The 24420-nt window shown below is 39.6% G+C and overlaps 1 protein-coding gene across 1 annotated transcript in view; it reads left to right on the top strand.

Moving 5' to 3' along the window:
* The window catches only part of il34 (interleukin 34), a 38694-nt gene extending 16983 nt beyond the window's left edge, over window positions 1–21711 (top strand). Inside the window, exons 3-8 of the mRNA XM_071457486.1 lie at window positions 5658–5758; window positions 6910–6987; window positions 7301–7378; window positions 9768–9875; window positions 11812–11995; window positions 17071–21711. Coding sequence (XP_071313587.1) covers window positions 5658–5758; window positions 6910–6987; window positions 7301–7378; window positions 9768–9875; window positions 11812–11995; window positions 17071–17129 — 608 coding nt within the window. The 3' untranslated portion in view covers window positions 17130–21711. The remainder of the gene's footprint in view (window positions 1–5657; window positions 5759–6909; window positions 6988–7300; window positions 7379–9767; window positions 9876–11811; window positions 11996–17070) is intronic.
* Window positions 21712–24420: the final 2709 nt, after the last annotated feature.

Genomic DNA, 24420 nt, shown 5'->3' with positions numbered 1-24420 from the left:
TTCAAACAGTAAAGGAGATTATTATTACTTTTTTCTCGAATTAATCACTAACTTTGTCAAGCTATATAGCTGTTCTTAGGACTGTTGTGTTGTTAAATGTGACGGTGTTGCAATTTTTAGGTAAAATGGTAAAATAGATCATAATAATACATAATAAATAACAATAATGATATATAATATTAGAATAATAAATTGAACCCTTTAGTCTAGCAGATTTAATGTATTCATGGTGCAATGGGTTGGATAGAGTAGCAGCTACAGCTTTGGCTTCCACTTGCACTCTAAGTAATTGATGTTGTAGTGGAACAACATTCCAAAGCAATTCAAATGCCCACAAGTGTAGTTAGTGTGTAAAAAGTGATTTCTGCTGAGGATAACAAGCTGCAGGTTAAACAGCACTTTTGAGAAGTCAGCACTTAAAGGTGGATCAAGAGAACAGAATGGACTAAGAGTATGCTTTATATATAGTATTTATAAATAAAATGTCAGATTTTACTGGTCACTGAATTTGAGTTTATGTTCTGTGGTCGGGGTCTTTTTTTTCCCCGACTTTCATTTCAGCTGCAAATCTTCCTAAAGGAAAAGAGATCCCACACCCTGCTCCTGCTCAGCATCACAATTTATTCATTTATTCATCCTTCACTTCTGATGAAAGTCTTATGGGACTGAAATGTTGATGTTGATGAATAAATTGTGATGCTGAGCAAGAACAGTGTTCGGGGTCTCTTTTCTTCTAAGACGACGTTCTCCGGCGCAACTGCACCAGATTATTAGATGTGCAAATATTTTCATTGAGGAGCTGTAAATGTTCTCTTATGAGGTGATCAAATTTATGAGAAAACTAAAGCGTCAGTATAGTAAAGTGAGTTTAAAAGGTAACAGGCAGACATGCAACCCACCCACTGTTTCCAAAATTATCACAGCTAGAAAATAACATACATTTAGCATTTAAACGTGTTTACAGTGGCATTAAAACTTATTGCTAGTTCTGACTACTTTTTTGGTGAGTACTTTGGAGGGTACTACTGAATATTTGAAATAGGTTGCACAAAGCCTTTGTGGTTCTAAGGGAAACCAACTGAAATGAAACCACTTGACTCAGTGTCATTTGGGTCTGAAGACTACAAATAAAAAGAAACTGGGGGTGTGAAGTTAGAAGGAAATCATCTACCAGACCTTTGTAGCCCGTTTGAGGTTACATTAGCTATTAGCTTAACATACAAACCTCTGACTGAACTGTTGATAGTTGAATTGTGGGCAATATATGCGCCAGGTTTTGGTTTCATCAGTTACTATATTGGTACAAATGAAAGACAAATATAGGACCACTCTGATTTTAAGGAAACCCCCATTTTCCAACATCTGGTTTTGAGAAAAAGACTTTCTGAAGATAGGAAATACTTTGAAACTCATCCTTTTAGGAAAGTTTCTCTGTGATATTGTTAATCCAAGGAGAAGAGAGAGTCCTTATCATTGAAGTCTTTTCTTTCATATCAGTGAAACATGAAATACAGTTATATGTAAAACCCACATTTTACCCTCTTTGTAGAAGACCGGGTTACGCTGGTAGTCCCTTCATTCAAAAAGAATATCTGATGCTGTGAACATGTAATTGTCTTGTCCTGGAATATAAGCCAACCCCCAAACAAACTTCTGTAACTCTTCATCATAATCTACATGAGAAATAGTAATAATAACGTTCTGAACAGCTGGGTGTGATGTATGATTATGTGTGTGAATGGGTGAATGTGGCACATATTGTACAGTGGTTTGAGTGGTCCCTAAGACTAGGAAAGCACTATATAAGTACAGTGATTTTTCTTTTGCCATTTATCTTGACCTGGGACTCCTCTCGAGTTCAAGGTAAGAGCCTAAGACATTATCTTAAAAGTGTTTACAAGGATTGTAGCCCGTGAGGGGTGTGGGTGCATTAAGTAACTTTGAGTGAAAGCTCTGACCCAGTCACTGGTTGAGACTGAGACAAAGATTAGTCTTAAAAACACTCCTGACCATCTGGAGACCATCTGGTCTCAATTCAGTTTTTTATAAGTACATTCATTTTTGAGTGTGTACATTTTACCAGTTTGGTGTGAGGGATAAAGAGATGTCCACAGACGCCTTTATTTGTTACAGAATGCACTGCACCAATTGCTGAGAGTGAATAGAAAGTGTCTTTGGGAACCAGACCTTCATTTTCAGCTAATAAAAACACCACTGAACCCACACAAGGGATGTCTGAATTGGGACATGGTCTGGGTCCGCCAGTACTGGACCTGGACCCCAACTTGAGGTGGACCGGTGGGGGTGTGGAATGTCTAAGAACCCCTGAAATGAGAGCTGAAATCATCTCAGAAAAGGTCCATCTAAATAGCGACAGCAACGAGCTGGCTGGTCAAAAGAAGTCAGGGAGAAATCAGATAAGCTGAAGTGAATAGTGGGAACAACCAAAGACAGCTGACGGGGTTGACAGTGCAGGATTTGCATAAATAACAAGAAGCCATGTAGCAGTAGCCCACCTTAAATATATGACTTTTTGGCTTTGTTACATTGACACAAAAATTATACAGTTAATACAGCATGTCAGCCAACTGTCAGAATATTGGCTTCCTTGATTGATTTGCCTGTCGAAGTGTACTTGACATCTGACACTTGTATGTGTTTTACTGGCATGTTTTACAAGAAGGTAAAAATCAGTGGAATCCATGTAAATGAGACTCTCTTCACTAAATCACAAGAGCAGCGACCATTGGTTCAAATGTGTGAAACATGCTGTTGACATTTGTAGTTCCCAGGTGATGTATCCTAATGTCTGATGTTTATTGCCCAATGAAGTTGACATTTATGGTTTTGAGTAAACTCTGTGGACAACCATTGAATGGATTATCAAGAATTTTATGTCCCCCTCAGGATGATTTGAAACAACTCTGGCGTTCCCTTTGCCCCGGTCAGGACCGTCTCATTAAGGACATGGATGTACTAGATGTACATTTGCAAAACCAACCAGATAGACCTCATCCTTAAATTCTTATCTATTGCAGAACTGAAAAATACAGTTTGAAAACACCACAAAGCACAACAAAGCATTAATCTTACTTTGTGTCACTTTCTGGTCATCATCAGGTCAGTTTTTTAAATATGCTTTGCTCAATGACCAAATACTTGCAAATAAACAAATAATTAGCAAATGTTATCATGCTAACATGTTAAACTAAAACGGTAAACTATGAGCATCATCAGAATTGTCAGCATTATGATTTAGCATCACCGTGCCTATGTACAGCCTCACAGGGCTGTTAGCATGGTTTAATTTATATACTCTGCTGTACATTATACTTTTAAGACAAGACAGTATTTTGAAAAGACAATAATTTGATACTAATACAGCATTTTACATGCTCATGTTTGTGTAACGTTTCATACCATAGTTCAAACAGCCTGTGAAAGTTCTTTGTAGAGCTGGCATCCCAGTGGCTTGTTTGTGGGATTTTGGAGTGAGCCATTTGTGTATACTGAATCCCTAAAAAAAAAAATGAAGTGTGCACCCAGTGACAAATTATAGAGTAAATGTTGTATATGTAGCAGTTAGGTCAAGCTCACTGTTGGAAAAAATGATCTTGTCCATTCCTCAGTTCTGAGAACCTTTCTAAATCACTGGGACTCTGGGAGTTTTCAGGTCACTTTAAAAGCCTTTCCCAAACAACTCTGTTGTTTGTGCATACAGCCTCTGGGATTTGTAGGTGTGTTGACTGACCCAGTCAGTCTAGTCGAGAGTAGATATGAAGATGGATGTTTAAGAACAAATGTACTCAGTAAAGAGGACACAGATGCATTAAAACACAAATTTCATCTGTATTTTTCTTGCACTTGACCACTTTTTGCATGTCTCGACCCATGCCGGCGGTCAGGTAGGATCAAAGGGTACAGATGACCCCGGCCAGAGCAGAAAACACATGAAATCTCACATACGCGTTGGATTAATTTGACTGTCACAGTGGGAACATTGTAGGGACATGAATAAAACACATTTTATTCAAAACTACTAATGTCAACCTCATGGTGGCACCTAACATCAGAGGATCACCAAAGACAGCAGAATTCGTCGTCTGGGAACCACGATTGTCAACAGCATGTTTTACACATTTGAAAAAAATGGCCACTGACCTTGTGTTTTTAGTGAAGACAGTCTTATTTGTATGGATTCCACTGGGGCAACCTGATAGCTGAGTGGTTAGGGCGCATACTATGTGGGGCCCAATGCTCTCCCCCTTCCTCTTGGGATGAAATGGGATAAGGATGTTTGCCCTTTCCATGATACACTGAGTGAGATAAGATTAAAACCTATAAAGCGCTTTGCCCGAGATGCCTACATCAGAGAGTACAGGTAGCAGGATGCGCTGGTTCACCGTGTGGCTGCTGATAGATCCAGCAAGATAAAAACTGAGGACTGAGCTTCAGCTCTAACTGCCCTCAGGGCTTCTGTCACAGACAACGGAACTGTTTCAGTGAAGTGGCCGCTCTTGATGTCCAACTAATTTGGATCAAGGTGGGCATTTCGTGAGAGGAACTCTGAGACCTGCTTGAAAACCACCCTTTCGATACACCGAGATAAGAATGAAGGTAATGAAACAGGTCGATAGTTCTCAGCAGCAGGTTTGAATTAAGGCTGTTGTGCAGATGTGTTACCTAAGCCTGTTTGAATGCGGTTTGAAATGTTGCCAAAGCTAGTGAAGCATTTCTCACATGTATAATTATGAGCACATGGTGTGCGATATGGTGATTGGAAGGAGATGGACATGAAGTAGCATTGCCACATGTTACACTTCTTGGAGCCTTCAGCTACAGGACAGAGTGAAGGAGGTGGTGAGCTGTTGACTGGAGGAGGCAGAGAAGGATTGCTATGTTTGGCTTACTGGTAGCGGTTTCCAGGGCCTTAATTTACAAAACCCTATAAACACAAACGTACATTGCTGACTGTGTGACTGAGTGACAGTGATTTGTTACATCATTGGTCGGCTGTGTATTGAACTTGAACATTTGCCGTTATACTTTCAAAACGATTTGGCACAAACAGTTTTTATTATGTCCTCGGGGGGCGTTTAAAGAGGATCCACAACAATATACGACTACCATATTTCCTAGGGGTCACCTATACACGTTCCAACCATAAGCTAGGTTTGTACCTTGTCTTGCTAACAATTGGATGTGGTGACTGCAATCAAATAGAGCTTGATTCATGGAGTAAGAGGTTACGGATAATCAACAGAGAGTGTGATTTTTGTAAGGTCAATCTCTCAATCTGTCTGTGGATAAGATTTACAATGGGTAGATTCTTGTGTGTTTACTTTACTTCAACTCAGAGTGGTTGTACAGATCAAACAGATGCAAACACTAAGAGCCCTTCCACAGAAACACATACTGACTTGCTGAGATAGACCACATACAGCACTTTGGCCCAACATGTGAAGTAAGCCATCTCTGTTTATTTTAGGGTAATGGTTAGGGTCAGACTGTAAAAAAAGACCGGCCTATATGTAAACGGTGCACACACACAGTACACACAATTTTAGTAGAGTTCTGCCACATGCACAGCAGTTGATGCTCTGTAAAGACAACGAATGTGCAGTTTATTTCATGCTCCACTGCTCTTCTTTCTGCAGGCCTGTTTCTGCTACTGCCTGTTATGGCTTCGACGCCAGCCAGCATGTGCACGCCTTTGAAGACGCTCAACGACAGCCTCAGCCACAGGCGGCGGTACATGGTGAGAGAATGATGGCAGGCTTGTAAGCATGTCTCAGTGAATGCGGAGGTAGCTGTACAATCCGTGGTCCTAATGTCTAGACCAGGGAGGTCAGAGCAGTGTTAGATATATTCATCTGTGTGTGTGTTTGGTATATTCCTGTAATCCTGGTGAAGTTTATGACTTCTAGCCATTCCCGGACTTTCAGCTGATTCTTGCCAACTAGACAGTAATAGAAAACAAAACAACAGGAAAAGAGACTTTATTGAATTTGAATTTAAATGGGGGCTAAAGCAATTTAGCATTGCACTTCCATAAACCCAGGGCACTGGCAAGAGATATATTTTAAAAAGAATGGTCAAAGCAGCAAATGCTCACATTCACATCTGACTTGTTCCTAATTTGGGACAACATCTGAAAGCACTTCCAAGTGCTTTTCATTAACTGTGAAACGTTTGAAAACGCTACGCCTCTAGGTTTTATGTTAAAAATGTATAGTCTCCAAGACCAAGTTGAGATAATATTTTATGTGGTTATTTAAGTACTGGTGATAAAACAAGATTGTATTAATTTTTTTATTATATTGTGGCAGTAATTGTCCCCGACAATGAAATCAGGGCAGAGAAAATCTGGATCAGTGCCCTCTCCCCAGTCATCATGTACAATATCTCAGGTCATTTTGATTAGATTGTAATGTAATGCAATAGCTGTAGAGCGTGAGAGAGAAGATTAACTTCCTTGTAATGGATTGTTATGCATAATAAGTTATGACAAATGTTGTTAAACCACTGCAATGGTATTGTTTGTGTCTTATAAATCCATGTGGTCCAGGAACCTGTATGGGCATGACCACAAATAACAAGCACTACAACTAATCCAGTTTTGACAAAACATGGGGAAATTATTTATTTCTCAACTGAATGGCCCTTCATCGGGACATAATCCCTACTAGATTGTGACATATTTCTGACAGCCTTGGCTCTTACTGAACAGTTTGGATTTGTGTGATTATGGAAGAAAATTGTGATGATTTGCCAGGTTTAATAGTAAATGTCACACCCAACTTCTTATAGCATAAAAAGCAGTTGTGGATTTTTAAGGGTTCAAAAGAAGCATTGGGTGTATGAAATGCATATGTTAATTTGTCTCTCCCCTTTTTCTTTGTGTTACAGAAGCACAACTTCCCTATCAACTACACCATCAGGGTTCATGAGAGGGAAATCTTCAAACTGTCAAACATCAGCAGGATGGTAAAAATCATGACCTCCGCTCTCTTTGAGTAAAGTTTGTTAACCTTTCCTGTCAGAGGACATGGTGGTGGACATTCCTTAGATGGTGACTTTCATATGCAACTACTTGTCTCAGAAGGACAGACTTAAAGTCTCTGACTTTTTTTTTCTCAGACGTCTGGATACATCAGACCAATGCATCTCCAATTGCATCTGAAACTTTTATGAAAATATAGTCACCATTCTTTTTAATACTTTCTCCTTTCATTTCCTTTCCTTTCCTTTCCTTTCCTCTCCTCTCCTCTCATCTGCTCTCCTCTTCTCAACCCATCAGAAGTTAAAGATGGAGGAGTTGGATGAACTTGTTCTCCAGAGGCTGTGGTTCCAGGTCAACCAAGGCGTGTTAAAAAAGGTAAAAAGAAATATATTATTGGACTTTTTAGATAGGGATAACTTGAAAACACCAACTACTTGTCCTGTCCATATTTGAAACTATCCCTATTATATGACAAGCTAAAGGACACATTTTGAGCAGTCAGTACTCAGTTGTAAATACCTAAATGCAAGGAAAAGGTTCACAAAAGGTGACAAACTGACATTTTGCCATTTGCTTACATTGTGTGTGTCATTGTGTGTGAGTAACACAAAGCGAGAAATGCTATTACTATGTAAGGTTTTTTCAGTTGATTGAGGATCATAAAATGCTTACAGCTGAAGTCTGTCATGCAATCATTTAAGTGCAGGACAAATCAGATGCTGTTCACACAGAACTAGTTGGGTCGAGGAAGACGGCCTCTGTTTTTCCAGGCTCAGGTTCCTTTTCCTCCCCCCGTTGCTAAATGCTTGCCCTTTGGGGGAACTGTTGGGTTTCTGTTGGGTATTTATTCATGTATTGTTGTTCAAGTATCCACTTATACTATAAACTCTATTTGTTAATGTCAGCTTGTTATTGTATATAGGAGTGATACATTTTTTGACCAACTAATCATGTAAATACAAGTGTCTTGACAGTTGATGATGAAAAATTTGGGCTCTTTGCTTAATGAAAAGCTTCTCAGATGAGCCTTGATTGCAAAGTAGTGAGAATCTGATTGTGTGGTGTTTTGCCTGGTGCTATCTGAAAGTGTTGTAAGCAGAGGTGAATGGGGTCAGCTGGGGGCATCGGGTTTAAGTGTAATTTGAGCCTCCATTCTTCATCATTAGAAACACAGGGGATGAGTGACTGTGCTTTCAGCAGTGACAGTTAAAATAGTTAAATAGATAAATGCACAACATACCATTTCAAGAGAGCTGTGGTGGATGAAATTAGTCTGCAGTAACTATGCGAGGACACCAAAGTCCTGACTTTAAAGACCCTGTTTCTTTCATTAAACAGATTCAGTTTTTTCAGTATAGCTCAGCCAGTAGAATTATGTCACTTATTCAAAACCCTCTTGTTTTATGGTTTGAGCACGTATAAAATGTTCGCTTGTAGCTACATGTAGCTTAGTGTAATCGAGGGAGGAGCTCCTGATAAGTAGAGTTGTTCTACTTTCCGGCTAAGAGAGAAATCTGCAAAAAACAGACCTTTTTTTCCCTTAACTCATTGATTTATTTCCAAATAAACAGAGAAATAGTATTTTAATCTTCATTTTAAATGTCACTCATCAATTTCATACGGTAAAATGTCACAAGTAATAGCTTCATCTTAGCTTCACAATATAGCAGGAGCATATGAAGCTTATGTTAAAAATATCTTTGCTTCACTGACTCACTTGTGTCATGTTTACTTTTTTTGGTTTTTTTTTTCTGTAAAATGCCACTCTGTCAATCAAGTTTAAAATCGAATGTCAGTCATTCGCTGAGTGTGTTGACCAGTGACCCGTTGTTGCCTTCGGGAAAAACTAAAGTAGCATGTGCTGCTCACCTCGGCTGCCAACAAAGCCAATGAGGCGGGCCCCCCTGCAGCTCTGTCTCCTGTTTGTTGAGCCCTCTCAATCCTCAGGGCCCCTGTAATCTTATGCATTAAGTAGGCTCTAATTACAAAAAACCACCACTACAGTTAAGCTCTTCTGATAGATTTTCTGTCCTTCTGCTGGTTTTTTCCCAAAAGCCACATTTTCAACACTTCAAATGTTTATTCACAAGCCACGTCACGCAGTCATGTGGACAAGTGTGTAACTGTTCTTAAAAATAGCAACACCCTTAAACCGCACTTGATGATTGTTTAACCTAATACGGACTGGTGTTCATGGCTAAGTGAGTGGCAGGGTTCATCACAGTCTGCTGCTGCACAACAGTCCATCTGTGGGCAGTAATGCACATAGAGGCTGGTTTGCTGGATGAAATCAACAAAAAAAGCTGAATTCATGTTCATTTAAGTTCATTACATGTTGAATTCAGCTGTAAAGTTACTATAATATTAAAATAATAGTTGCTGCTCCCACGTATTTGTTGGATATGTAAAATTTTTTGGAAATGAAGCTGTGCAGTGAAGTAATGAGCTCTCTGTTGCTGAGTGACAAGAGCTCAGTTATATGACTACATTTGCCTGAAAACAAGGTGCAACTCTTATTACTCTGAATCTGCAGCGTGCAGGACCATGCTCTCACGCTGATTTGATAATAGTATTCTTCCTGTTCGTCCCTCATGAGGGCCTGGCTCATTGGCTCTAGTTAGTTGGCATCAGTCCTGCATTTGATCGATCCAAGCTTTTCATCAACACATTTAGTTTTGGCAATTTTAGAAAGAGAAGATGTGTTTCTTGCTGTCCAAGTTTATCACCACATGTTAAATGCTGTAACGACAAACTGAAATTTCAGATCATCCGAGTTATGCCAGAGAGACATCCTTCGCGTCCATACACGGCTGAGTTGGAAAAACGCTTCAGGGACGCTGAGGGAGTCTTTGTACAGTCTCATCCTGCTGAGGTATGGCAGAAGTCTCGTATCTGTATTAAGTTAACTGCAAATGAAGCCATTCAATATTTATGTGAATTTCCCTCAGACTATATTTGGCAGGATACAGATGTCACATTGATTCTGTTGGGAACGCCCATATCATTTGAAAATTCACCACAACTTCTATTTTTGATCCAAATCAGGTTTAGTAAACTACACAGTACGCCCATTGAGCAGTGAAAATATACATATGAGAGATATTTTGAAGGGTGATGAATCTATCAGGCATGATCACACAATTCCTTAGGGCTGGGAGTGAAGCAGACATTTAGTTTAATCTCTGCAAACAGTGAGTCTGGACTGATCACAAGCAAATCACATGTCTTACATTTGATATTATGTATGGTATTTGATATTTTAGTTCTTTCATTATGATAAATTGACTGCTTATATAGCTCTTTTCTAGTCTTATCAACCGCTCAGAGCGCTTTACAAAGTCACAATTCACACACACAGTCATACAGCGCTTACATCTGCACATGGACCACTTCTATCATTCACATACACTCATACACCGATGGAACAACAACAACATCACAGGCAATTTGGGGTTCAGTGCTGTGCCCCAAACACAGACACTTCGACATGCGACCTGGAGGAGCCGGGGATCGAACCACCGACCTTCTGATAAGTGGACGACCTGCTCTACCTCCTGCCCCTTATGGGGTGTTGAGTGTAGATTCATGAGGGGGAGAATGAATTTAAACAATTTGAGAATAGCATATCAAAATGTGAAAAATGTGAAGGGGTCTGAATACTTTCTGAACGCACTGTATACCTCAGGGATGTCTGCCACTTGAAATCCTCGTATCTCCTGTATTACAAGGACTTGACAATCATCGGGGCCCTGCTGGTTACCCCATTTCAGGCTTCCTCGGCTGGTCAGCTGCCATGGTTCAGTCTTCCTGACATTTACAAAAGCATTTGATCTTATCACTGTGAGTGATCACATTAATGACACTAAATGTCTCAATTCAAGTCCAATTATTTAAAACGTCTAAGGGCAACTTTTCCCAATTGAAGGATCAGTTAAAGAGAAGAGACTCAGCCCTGTTTATTGGACTCCTGTCAAACTCCATTTCCCCACCAGAGGTCACCGGACTTTCTTCCTGTTTCCAGATGCACCTGCTCACCTGTTTTACACCTTCAGTCACTGGAACATCCCCACCTACCTACATGCCTTTTCCTCACGTCCCTCCTCTGCTTCCTGGAATTTATACCAGCCCTGTTTCCCCAGTCAGTTGCCAGATCGGTGGCTAATATCACTGTGTGCTTCCCTCTGTGGATTCCTCTTCCTGCTACCTGTTGTCTGTACCTGCCTGCCTGCCTGCTGGCCCGCCTCCCTCTAAGCCGGGTTCTCATCACTTGATCTGTTGAAGTTGCTTCATGGCACCACCCCTCCCTGCCTGTGCTTCTATCACCAGCTGTAACAGTGAAACAGTGTAGTTAGCTTCTATACATGACGTCACGCTTCATGACTGCCTTTATTTACTGTGTCCGCAGTGGCTGTTGGACAGAGACTGATGAATTTATATTTTGTGTAGCAGCTGGACACACATCATGTCACCATATGGACAATTAAAGTCACTGTGCGAGGAAATAACGACAACTAAAAGGCCAACATTTTTAACTTCACATTTCAATTCATTGAGGTCCTCGGTGTTGCTGGATGTAAAGTGTGAAGACGGGGCAACTGAAACTGGCTCAGCCTGCAAACTTGGCTGTATTTTGAATTAAAAGCATATGTTGGTTTTCTCCAAATGGAAATGATGGATGGAGGAAATGTCGGAAAAAGTGACTGATGGTGTTTTTTTGGAGGCTCGGGGAATTTTTTTTTTTTTTTTAGGGCATATATCTTGTGTGCATTAACTCTCCCTCTCGTGTGTATGTCTTCCTATGTGTCCAGGAGTTACAGCAGGATCTTCCAGAGCCTATCCAGGACATTTGGGATGCTTTAACAGAAGAAACTGACAGAGTGCCAGAGTCCAGCTGGCGATTTGCTTCTCCGAAATCCCTCCTAGACAACTTCTGCCACACCATGTGCTGCCTCTTCAGCGAGTGCTTCGCCAGCGCAGAAGTGCAGCAGGACTGTGAGTATGACTGAGGAAACCTGTAAAAGTAAAACCTGCAGGGACACTGTGGGTTACAACTAAAATCTTAGTTTTTTCCTAATATGACTGTAATATAATTATGGAGACTAGCACAGACATAGCTCAATTTAAATCAGAGCAACAACTAATTATGAAAAGTCATTTCATATAAACATGTCAAACGGATTTATTACATTAAAGAGGATTATCTAGTTTAAACTCCCTTGGCAGGACATTCCAGTATGTCAAAGTCCTGATGTATAAGCCTCCATCAGCAGATGTTTTTCTTATACATATTGGATAAGCCAGAGAGTTCGTGCAAATATTTTATGAAACTCAAACAGGTTGAGTTGGGCGTGCATTTATTTCACTTGTCAATCACATTTGTCAGTCAGAAACCAACTCCAGTGTCAGATTAGATGTGGCATGACTAAAGATAAGTGGATAGGACATAGTTTTTTGTTTCTTCGCCCTACTATGTTGTGTAAAGCTGGCCTCAGACTAAAGGAGTTTTAAAAACCTAACTGGCTTTGAAATCAGCTTGCATCATGTATATAAGGAGAAACTTCACAGATGTTCCGCTGCTAAATTTTGTGATGCTTTCGGTTCCTTATCCTTTAATTCCAATGTATCTCCTCTCAATCCAGATACAGTCTTACATTCATGTAACAATCAGTGCCTATCCATCCTCCTCGACCAGACAGCGCCTTTTAAAAATTGAAAACAAAAAATGTAATAACCTCCTCCCCTGGCTGAATGATCACACTTAAAAGACTATACATTTAAAGTAACTATAGGCCGATCTGCAAAGTAAAATAATGTGAATTGATATCTTCTACAAACAATATTGGTGCTTTTCCAGTCTGGGTTCAAGAAGAAGAGCTGCTTTGTCTGCTGTACTTATTCTTCTGAGGATGAATTGTAGAGGTGAGAGTCGCAGCTGCCCTCCTCACATAGTCTCTCTTCAAACTCAGCATCTGTGTTTGTTTTCCAGCGCACGTGTCAGTTAATACCCTCGCAGTGTAGTGGCCGCTTGAGGAGTCCATGAGGGTATAACAAATTAGTCCTAGTATACACCCTCCAATGATTACATTTATGTCACGCTGACCATTGCACACTCAGATGCTTACAGTATAACCTTGGAGTAGTGTTGCTCTCCTGGTGGTTCCTAAATCCAGACTGAAAAAACAAAGGTGACAAATCATTTATCATCAGGGCCCTCAGACTTTGGAACAATCTCCTAGAGAAAATTAGGGTGAGTAAATCCATCTCCCCTTAAAACACACTTTTATAGTCTAGCCTTTCTGTGATCCATTATGTTAGTTTTCCTCTCCTTGCTTTGTTTCGTTTGTGAATATCTTTTTTTGCTATGCTATTGTTCTTTCTATTTTTTAATGATTATGGTTGTAGTTTGCACCTTGTAAACCATGTTTTGGAAAGGTGCTACATACATTTATCTACAATGTTCATACCTCTCTGTCACTGCGTAAATCTACTTCCTCAACAACTTAGCTAAAATGTGGTGTCCCTCAAGGCTCTGTTCTTGACTCCCTTCTGAACCCGGCCTAAGTGTCCTCTCTTGCTAAGCCGGTCCGAGCCTTTAATGCTCTGGGCTGGGCTGGAGACTTCACCACACCCTGATTTAACTCTCCAAACAATTGAAGTATTTGAGCCAGACTTGGGCCGTGGAACCGTGGTGTATACTGGGCCATGAGTTTAATTTGGCTATCTGGGTAAGAGGAAAAATCTGGTTTGGGACCTTGGTCAGTACCAGTGTTTGGACTGGATTATCTGGTAGTATGAGGGCTTTACAGATCTAGTCTTAAACCTCCTGAACGGCTCGCTGACTTATTGGGGCTGCCCCAATTACACGCTTGTTATTTAGGAGTTAAAGTCTGGATGATTACGAATATTATTACATCAGATATTACATTACCAGACAACCTGTCTTGGCCTTGCACCATAGTCTCCATTTTGTTTACATCTGCTTCCCCTTGAGATCAGGTGAGATAAGATCACATTGATGAGATCAGCATCGGTGCATTGCCCCCGTTTGCTCCCTCTGGCATGGTAATCTTACTAATATGCTGTAGTGTGTTATGCATCATTATCGTCAAATCTTGTAATGTGTGCATGTTTGAGATTAGAGAGAGAAGAACATCTGTGAAGGATCATAGATGCAACCTGATTTTATAATCTATTAGGGTTTTAAAAAACCTGTAGTCTCAGCCTGGCTTAAGTCACCTGTATTTCTAACTCCATGCAAGTTCTGTGAAAATGTTGCAGCGCATTTCCAAATCACAGCAATGGATTCCCTCAATGTCAGAATGTGACCTCGCTTAGTGTTTTCTGTTAGAGAGGCCCTAACACGTGGTGATTGAACACATGCCTGCATTCATCATGAAAACAGTGCCACACTGTTTTGTGTTGCCAGACATGCAAGGAAGATTTAATTAGGCAGTCAGGATCTAAAGTCATTTTTAATTACTTTCATATTACCTGTGTCATGCTTCGTCTCCGAATATCAAGCGTCTGTGTGTCTCACTGTAACACAGCCTGTTTGTGGTGTGCTGCAGCAGCACAAACTGTGGCTCATCAGTACAGCAGCCAACACTTGACACATTTTTTGGTTGGCATAATTCTTCTGGGTGCTTCACACTACAGTGCAAACCCAGTGAAAGGAAACACTTTCTCAGCAGATCTGTTTGTTATCCATTTGAGCAGATTAACAACACACTAAAAAGGTAAAACATACGAGAACGCTTAAATTTATACATTGGCTCGCATTCAATTCAATACAGAAATTCCTCATATTATGTGCTCTACTTACAGTAACATGTTTACTACAGCTTGACTCTATCTATCAGTAACTCTGTTGTTGAGATCTTGGCAGTAAAAGTTTCATTCGTTTCTCCTCGGAACTCTTATACCCCACCCTAACGGTCCCCTAACGTTGCTTTCTTCGGGACATGCCCAACCATGAGCAGAAAAGCTCAGAGAATATGTGGGGTCGCCAGTTCTGTATAGCAAAATATCTTTGTTGACATGCGATATGATTGCTGGAAGTAAGCCAGAACTTTCAATAATGTTTTTATGTGCTGAAATGCTGCCCTGGTCATACCGTCCTACACAGGGTAATCTGTCATTGTCTGGGTATAAAAGCATATAATCTGTGCTGTTTGAGGCCCTCACATCTGGAATGTGATACTGACCACTGGAGGAAGCACTGGCACTTTGTTTTGTCTCCCATGTGTTTTTAACGCGATAGTCTTAACTAAAATCTCATGATCTTCTGAGTATCTAATGAAGCCATCTTTGAATGATGGTTGTGGAAACTATCCTCTTTTCTTTTCTCCACTCATGCTCAAACATGCTCAACCATTCTCCAGTCTTGTTTGTGGAGCAAGTAACCGTTTGAGTGACATGTCACAGAGCCACCCAGTAAGCTACAACTGGAATTCATAACAAAAAGTAATCTGAAGGAGATTTGTGAGGTGGGGCAGTGAATTGAAACAGGGTAGAGCAGAAGAAAAAAGATCAGAGGCTCAGCAAGTGATGTCATCGGTCATCATGGTCTCCTGCTATTGCAGCTTTCCTCGGTCCTAACATCCCCTTTGAGGTGTTTTGCCACTTAGTGGTGGAGTGGGGGCCGGTATCACGCGAAAATCTACCATAACTCTGTTAAACAACTCAAACCAAAATATGTTCAAGCTGCAATATAGCTACATCAGATAGGAAGGTATAGAAGAGGAATTCACTAAAACACTATCATGCCTGTCCACTAAATATGAAGCAACCTGCTCCTCATTAGCTTAGCTTAGCATGAAGACATGAAACAGGGGGAAGCACAGCTCTGCCCAAAGGTGAAACAAATTCCGCTCACCACACGTGCTCTGTGCACATGTGTTCCTCAGAAGAGTTTTTATTCTTTTAGACAGGAAAAGGAGTGCTGTGCTGGTGTGCTGGGGGCTGGTATCGTGAACATAAGCTGGAGAAGCATTGTAGGCCCTGGAGAATGTGCTTAAAGGTCTGCCTCGATAAGAAGCTGCACCAGCTTTCCTGGTGGTTCATGAAACAACTTGTCCTACAGTGTGTGCAGCTCATTCCTTAATTTCTGCTCATCAAAGAATGGATATGTCTATATGTCTATATGTCTATATGATCAGCTGAGCCAACTCACTGCTAGGAAATGCAGCGGGCTTGCAGACGGATGCAAATGATTTGTGATCCAGTATCCAAAAAAAAAGCTCAGGTGTTCCATATCTGCAAATGCCACTGAACGTCTCATCTGTTCTTGTGGCTGTGAGTATGTCATTCTATATAGTGTTTGACATACAGCTGAACACTCTTGAGAATCTCAAGTGCTCTGCAAGATTATTGGCGTACAAGGTAAAAAAAACATACAGGTCTGGTTTTCTTGCCAAGTCCAGAGTCGTCAAATCCCTTGCTGCGAATACATGAGAAATGGAGAAGAGTAAAGATGGCAGCAGCAGTGCAGAAGAATTACTTGCTTGGCTTCCCTTGGCCTCCTGCTGGAAATTATACCAATATAAGAGATAATAAGTGATTATTATATCTCCTCTAATGCTCAATGCTCAACTGTTATATATTTTGAGATAAACAACAAATTTTTGTTCTTGGCAGGGTCAGTCTGTATTAACAAATGCCCGTGACTGAGTGATAGAGTTAAGTGATCATTGTTCCACTATTGGTCAGCCGAATGTCAAAGGACGTTTCGGCCTTTTGTGTCAGTTATTGAACTTGCTACACCCAGCTGACCTGTCATTAGCAGTTAGCAAGACATATTTGCATCTTGTATGACAGTGAAAATACCATGTCATGTCAACAACCCGTATACTGCCAGCACAGTCCAGTTCCTACAGCTGCCACTACTTTGTATATGTCTCCTCAAAAAGGTGAAATCTGAAAGGAAAGTTGTGCTCACAGTGTATATATACATCGAGTAAGCCAACCACATTTATAGTGTGACAGTAAACATGTGATAGATTCAGCACAATATTTATATAAGAGTTAATCAATTAGTAATGGAGTTTCTCTTCTCATCCACTTTACAGACTGTGGTGTTTCCCATTGGAGGAAAGGCAGGAAGAAAGACCTACAGCCGGAAAGCTGAGAAGAGGACAGAGGGGTGAAGTTGTCCATGTTGATACTGATTAGGGATTAGTATCATTATCTCCCTTGAACTGTAGGGAGAGGAGAAAAAGGACAATGCACACTGAAATAAGACGGTTCAGTCCTGGTTTGTGAACATCAATAAATCTTTCCCAAATCTACCAAATGGGTCCAGGTTGTCTTGATGATAAGATGAAGACACCAACCCTGGCATAGCTCCATCAATCAAATTTGCAGGCACACTAACAGTATTCGAGATTATTTTATGTACATTTGGACTTTCTATTAAAATTACATGAAGCTTGTTTTGGAGTAAAAGCTTCAACTCTTCAGATTTTCCAATTCTCTGTCAGTCGGGATGCCCAAAGAATTTGTGTCTTCATGTCATCACAGACTGATGCTGTGGTATTTGGGTTTCTGGTTTTGAAAGATAATTGTTCATGTTCACATAAAGTGCATTCGGAAAGTGGTACGACCCCTTCAATTTTTTCACATTTTGTTATGTTGCAGCCTTATGCTGAAATCGAAAAAACAAATAAACTTAAACAAATAAATAAACCTCCTTCTGGAAGTTTCTCCCATCTTGACACAGGATCTCTGGAGCTCAGCCAAACATAACAAAAAAAAAAGTGAAGGGGTCTGAACACTTTCCGAATGTACTGTCTATCGACTAAACTGATGTATGATCAATATATTAGATAAAGTCTTTTCTAAGGTGGATCCTCTAAGAAGGGGAGCGTGGCGCAAGCTGCTTAATCCTCGTCAGCAAAAGGTTAACTCCACCTGGAATGAGGACGTCACTGTGGCTTTGCCAAATCTCTGCCCAGAAAGCCTGTGATGTGCTCCTGTGGACCTGCATGGTTCAACTCAGAGACCAAAAAAAAAAGCAGAGAGACTACACATTGGATCGCTATTATACTGAAAAACAGCAACTGAGTTTGTAACATAGCCAGACTTTTCTTCTATGAACGCCTGAGTGAGCTACAGCGAGAGCAGTGTACATGAGCTGAACTTCAAACCTAAAAGGATAACTGCTGTTTTCCTTCTTCAGTTGTTGATTATGCACTATGTAACCTACATCCTTCATTTAAAGCGTTATTCTACAAGCACGCTATAGGCCCAGACTGCATAATCAAAAGCTTCAGAAAGTTTGTTCATTTTTTCATTTCTTATGTTTATCCTGCATGAAGAGTGAGAGCTGAACCCAGACAAACAATGTACAATCATCTCCCTCCATCTGAGCTATGCATTTTATATTTACTGAAGATCTGTGATTTTCTAGGTAACTGTTGAATATTTTGATAACTCATTATCTGTGCAAAGCTTAAAGAGTGACCATTTGTATTTCAGATATGAAGCAGCATCACAGTCAGTATTTGTTAACTTTATAATCAGGCCTTTATACATTTCCAAACGAATTCATAAACAATCTAACAATAACCACATGGTTGCGGTGATATTTGGCCAATGGAAATACATTTGCTGGAAATGTGGAAGATGATAAGTTACGTTTTGTTAGTGTACACAAAAGTGGCACAAGGTCTTGTTTGGGCTATTTTGAGTTGTTCCTTTTATAATTCCAACTATAAACATGCTAGACTAGAAATCTGTACATGAGAAGGTGAAAAGATGAAATTTGAAACTCATCTCTGCACCATTGCAAACATGACAAGCATTGACTGTCTCTTCTCAGCATTTCAATCTTCTACACTTTCAAATTTTAGTATTACTCGTAACAAGTTCTGACTAAGATTTTACTTCAAATCAATAATTCCTGCCATTTTTTGTCTAAGATTGCCCATTAGGTTGTGCTAGCTCTACTGTTTTATTTTTCCACTTTTACATGTCAATTCAAGGCTATCTCCAGAATGTTTGAAATTGTCAGGTTTTGAGGAAGCAAGGCAAACAGCTCTATTTTAGTGATCTTACATTTGTTTAATAGGCTCTATAATGTATAAACAATAATACAAATGTGTGAAAATAGCTGAAAAATGAAGGCAAGTCAACTCTATTCATATTTCATACTCTGTTATCACGTGCAATGTCTGTGGGACAGGCCCACATCAGGAATGGTTTTCAACAGAAAAGCTCACCTAAACCCAAAACCTGTGTGCACGGGAGGAACTCTGGGAGATGCAGTTCAAATGAGCATTCAGAAATGAATGAGTAAAACATAGGAAAGTATTTCAAAAACTGAAGTGATTGCATGCTTGCATGAACTGTGATGTGTTCCCATTTGTGTCACTTTATATTATCAGACTGTACCTTTAAAAACAAGACTGCCATGGAGCAACAGCCAATGTCACGTCAAAGGTCAATGATAAATTGACCCTTTTCACAAATATGGCAAACATACTTGTTTGACCTCATTCATTAAAAAAAAAACCTGGATGTGAACTCCTTCATTTAAAGCTTTTGGGTGAAAGTTAAATCTCAGTCTTTGTTTCACTCACATTCAGTGTACTAGTGCAACCAAACCAGTAATGAACATATTACTGACCTAATATGTTCTGACTGCTGTGGATGGTGGCCACGTTTGTGTAAAAGGGTCAGTAGGCACAAGATTCAAGTAAATGAATAACGGCTGGACTCAGTTTGCTCATGTGACCTAAGCAAAGTTGTGTAGCTAGTAAAATAAATTGGCAAAGCAGGCAAGGTAGATTGTATTTGACCTACAGCTACCAGCTAATTTCATTCACTAGCCACAAAACTTATCTTTCCTCAGTATTTAGCTAATTAAGGCAAGAGTGAGAATGTTTACTGTGTACCGTTGATATCGCTGAATTGTTAGGAAATTCAGTCAGCTAAGCTCAGCCACTGTTTTCAAGTGCTGAGTGGTATAATACATCACCTGAAGGCCCCTCTATCGTTTTCAGGGTAAGTGACCTTGATTTTGTCTGTTGCTTGACTGAAACTGCCAATTTCATAAGGTTTAGTCTCATAAGTCTGCACTGTGTTTAACAGGTGGTTGTATTTTACATGCCTTGCTTGATTATAGATGGTGATGAAGTTAGGCTTAGATGCTATGGAGCTGAAGATGTTCCCCTCTCGATGGTTCATGGGCAGCACATGTAGACTAAAGACGTGTGGGAGGGATTTAGTAATAGCATATTGACGACACTGTAGGCCTTCTGAGAGATATTTAAATGACTGACTTGTGAGGCACTTGGCTTATTTAGGCAAGTTACACTTCCTAAGGTCCAATAAAAAAAAAAAAAAGGCACTTCCTTTTAACAAGCTCATTCCATCAGATTCAGTGTCTTATTGGATTGCTAAATCACTATTTTAACAGAGGAGGTCCTTCACTGAAGGATAAGAAAACTTCCCTTTGGCCTGCTCAGATTTTAAGGGGAAACGGCATCACCTTAGCTATTACGACTAATACATGAGAATTATAATGTATCTGTTAGCTATAAATTCCTTATGTGCATCCTCCCACAAACGAGCGCAAGACATATGTTTTAGTTTGGTAAAAAACATACATTTTTTGACATTTTTAAACTTTATATTAAAATGGACCAGGTGCTAAAAGATAAAGACCTTCAGCTTGTCAGGATGCAAACAGGCCAAACAGCCTCTCTGGCCGGAAAAAATGTGAACAGAGTTTGCTGAAGTAGAGTGAAATGTATTTATTTTCCAGTGTGTATTGCTACAACCATTCAGTCACAATGAGGTGGGTGGGGTCAGTCATTTACAGTATTGAGCATGGTCGGGGCTCAAGACTATCTGCTCACTACTTCATGCAGTCAGTGTTTTTCTCAGACCGATGTGTTTGGATGTGAGTTGAAGCAGTTGTGACGTTTATCTCGATGCACCTGGTTTATTGCCTGCAGATCCTGACTTGCTGGTTTAGTCAGTTTATTGCTTTTGGGCTAACTGTGTTTATTTCCATAGAATATTTTTTTATGCAGTTGTTACCAGAGTTGGTTTTAAACACAATCAAAATCCTGAGGAAAAAAGAATAGGTGACACCCAAGACTGCACAAAGTATCTTCATGTGAAAGCTCTCTGTTTGTGTGAAAGTTACAGTTTCAGTTCATGCCTTTACTCCTAACCTCACATATGATATACATTCAAGCCTTGCAAGCCTGTGTCACTCTTTAGGAGGAAGAATGATGATGTTCAGTAATTATGTTAAATATACAGCATTGGGTTGAGCAGCTTTCATAAGTTTTAAGGGGCTAAACCTGACCCTCGCAAAAGAAGCTCTATAATGATGTAACAGATAAATGATAATTATAGGTGTAGTTCTATAAATGCAGTATGTATTTTTATTATATTTTATCGATCATATGTAACTGTATGGTTGTCTTTTTGTAACCATAAGAGCATTTTAAGGTGTATTCAAGGATCCCTTATTGTGAAAATAAAGTGATGTTTCCCACAGCTGACTGGCAACAACAAAGAGATGATAACTGCAAACACGTGTTGTTATCTGTGGTCTGAAGATAGAGTTTAGAGACAGATTTTTTATACACAAGATATTAAATTTATTTATTATTTGGAAATGTATAATGCTGTATAATGCTATGTGACAATACTTTTATGAAAGAAATAAAAATCAAATTCCTATTTTTATCAACTAACCCTTTGTTCGGAGTCCAGTCATTATTGAAGTGGGTGTTTAAATACCATGCCATTGTTATTTCACTGTGTGCAGCGTTGTTTATTGTCTATATTTGTTAAGACAGCTGATAATATTAAAAAAAGGCTGTTGGATGTTTATTGATGAAAATGTTTAGAGGCAAATTATTTTATTTATTTTTGCAAGTCACAATTTCTTTATTGGTTTGAGCCAGATGTAAGACAGAGTCCATCGTCCCTCTCCCTTTACAAAATCCACTTTGATAAGTACAAAGTGTCTTTCTTAACTGTGGTGTTATTGTGGTTGGTCAATAGTTTGATGGCTCTGTTGATACTATGACTGTTTCCAAATGGACATATCCAAATGGACATATATCATGTAAAACAGTCCTAACACAGTGCTGACATAATGTAACAGATACCATCCTTCCAGGGTGGGATCTGGAACAGCTCTCCTTATTTTAAATGACTAATTGCATTTATGTTGCTGCTGTTCAGCACCGGTATTTCAGTCATTCCTCAGGCCAGTCATTTTCCTTATCATTTTCCACACATGTTTTTCTCCTAATTTTATTTCAGTATTGTCTTTGATATACATTTTGCTGATCATTATTTTCCAAACTGGTGCTTTTGCTCTTTTATAGAGGGGCAGTGTTTCCAGTATATAGTGAGCTTTATGCTGTCTTAATGCTCTATTTCTCCTTCTAATTACTCTACTTCACCGCCAGCTGAACTCCTCTTCATGCTGTTGCTCCAAGGAACAGGCAATATTTGTTTTAGGCAGATTTGATATGAGGTGTGTGTTACCCACAAGATTTTTATCCAAATGTGAAGTCAACATAACCAAAGGAGCCAGACTGTTGCAATGGAAAAGAGACTGTTTATTTCCAAACAAATACGAATCAATATCCATAATCAGCAACACAGAAAAAAAGAACAAAAGACTGATGGGCCAAGAAGGGCCATCAGTGAAACAACCCAACCCTGGACACAGCTACTGCGGCAGAGGCATGCAGGTGGAAGAGAGGGTGATCTGGGCTCCCTGCCCAGACCCTCATACAAATGCTCTGATCTGCTGTGGCTCTGCTGAGGAGCAGGAACTTCCCGTCAGACACTCTTCCTCTATGTGTCACAGGAAATACAGTTGCAAATCGTATGAAATACCAGAAACAGCTATTAGAAAATTTAAATCTCCACGGAAAACAGTACCAACACACTTCATCTGGTGTCTTTGAAGATGACACATAATTTACATCTCCTGAACTGCTGGGGATAAAATTCATCTCATAAGGCAAAAATGTAATCTTTGACTGTTAAATAGCCACATTTTATCCACTTGATATCAGCATGTCCAACACTCAGTTCATATGTGAATTTAATTTAAGGTTATATCTTCATGCCAGATGTTTCACTGGCATGGCACAGGGGTAATACTATTTGTCTTTCTTTTTAAATCTCTAAAAGGACTGCCTGCATTAAGCTAGCTTGAAAAGTCTACTCTTTAGCAGTGGCCCTGCAGTCAGACACAACGAAGCACAGATAACTGGACATCAACCTTTTATCAGCAGTCTACCAGGCCAGTCTTAACAGTTAGTCTCTGGATGTTTTGTCTCCCTACCAGTCACAGTCATGAGAAAAAAAAGAGTTTGTTAGTATTATTTTGTTATTCTCACTTTAAATTAAGTTTTAAATCAGTTTAATTATTTTTTAAAGCTGATTGTGTTTATTACACTATGTAGCAGTGGAACTTTGCACTAGGTAGCAAGTAGAGCTGCAACTAATAATATGCTAGACTATACAATTATACTATAATATAAATGCCTAACCTGGTCCTGACCTGCCTTGTTTTTTATAATATGCCTCTAGAAGGACTGCAAGCATTACAATTCATTTCATAATTAGGTTAATTATCATAATATTATTGTGTTTAAACCTAAGTGTAGAAATGATAATTTCCCCAACATTTCTTGGCTGGGAGCAGTGACTTCCAGGACATTACTCTCTTCAAAGCACCAAACTGTCATTTTTAAACTTATGTTTTTGGACAGATTAATCCAGATATAACATGTTAATTACAGAGTGTTAGAGATGCTGGTATGTGGATTTTGTTACATTTGTACAGAACTATGCTGTTTCTAGTCTTTGTACTAAGCTAAGCCAATCGGTTGTTGGCTCCAGCTTCACATTAAGCATGCATACATGAGAGCTGTACCAGTCTTCTCATCTATTTCTCTGCAACACAGCGACAGTGTATTGAGTGTACCAAAATGTTGAAAACACTTTGATGCATTATGCCGAAAAATGCAGATGATGTAATTTAAAAATAACCTTTGTTCTACATCTTGCACATATTTATACATACACATTTCTTACAGATAAAAAGTTGCTCATGTGATAAAACAGATGTTTCACTGTAGTTTGAAAATGACCCAGATAGTATCAGCTGCAAATGCTGCTGCAGTGGTCCAGGTCTCTGCGGTTTATTTCCAATTTTCTATATGTATAAACTGCCAACATAGTACAGTTTAGCAACTACATCTGCAAGTAATTGTATGTGTCTCCTCAAAAAGGGGAAATCTGAGAGGAATCTTGTGCTGAAGTTTAGACAAAACTAACCCTGGCTTGGGACCCTCTATCAAAGCAGACTAAAACTGTAGGCACACTAATAATATTTAAGATGACTTTATGCACATATAAACTTTATATTA

This window comes from Trachinotus anak, unplaced genomic scaffold, assembly GCF_046630095.1.
Source record: "Trachinotus anak isolate AG129_WGS33_773 ecotype Australia unplaced genomic scaffold, CSIRO_AGI_Tana_v1 ptg000002l, whole genome shotgun sequence".
Lineage (NCBI taxonomy): Eukaryota > Metazoa > Chordata > Actinopteri > Carangiformes > Carangidae > Trachinotus > Trachinotus anak.
This window is presented reverse-complemented; position numbering and strand designations above follow the sequence as displayed.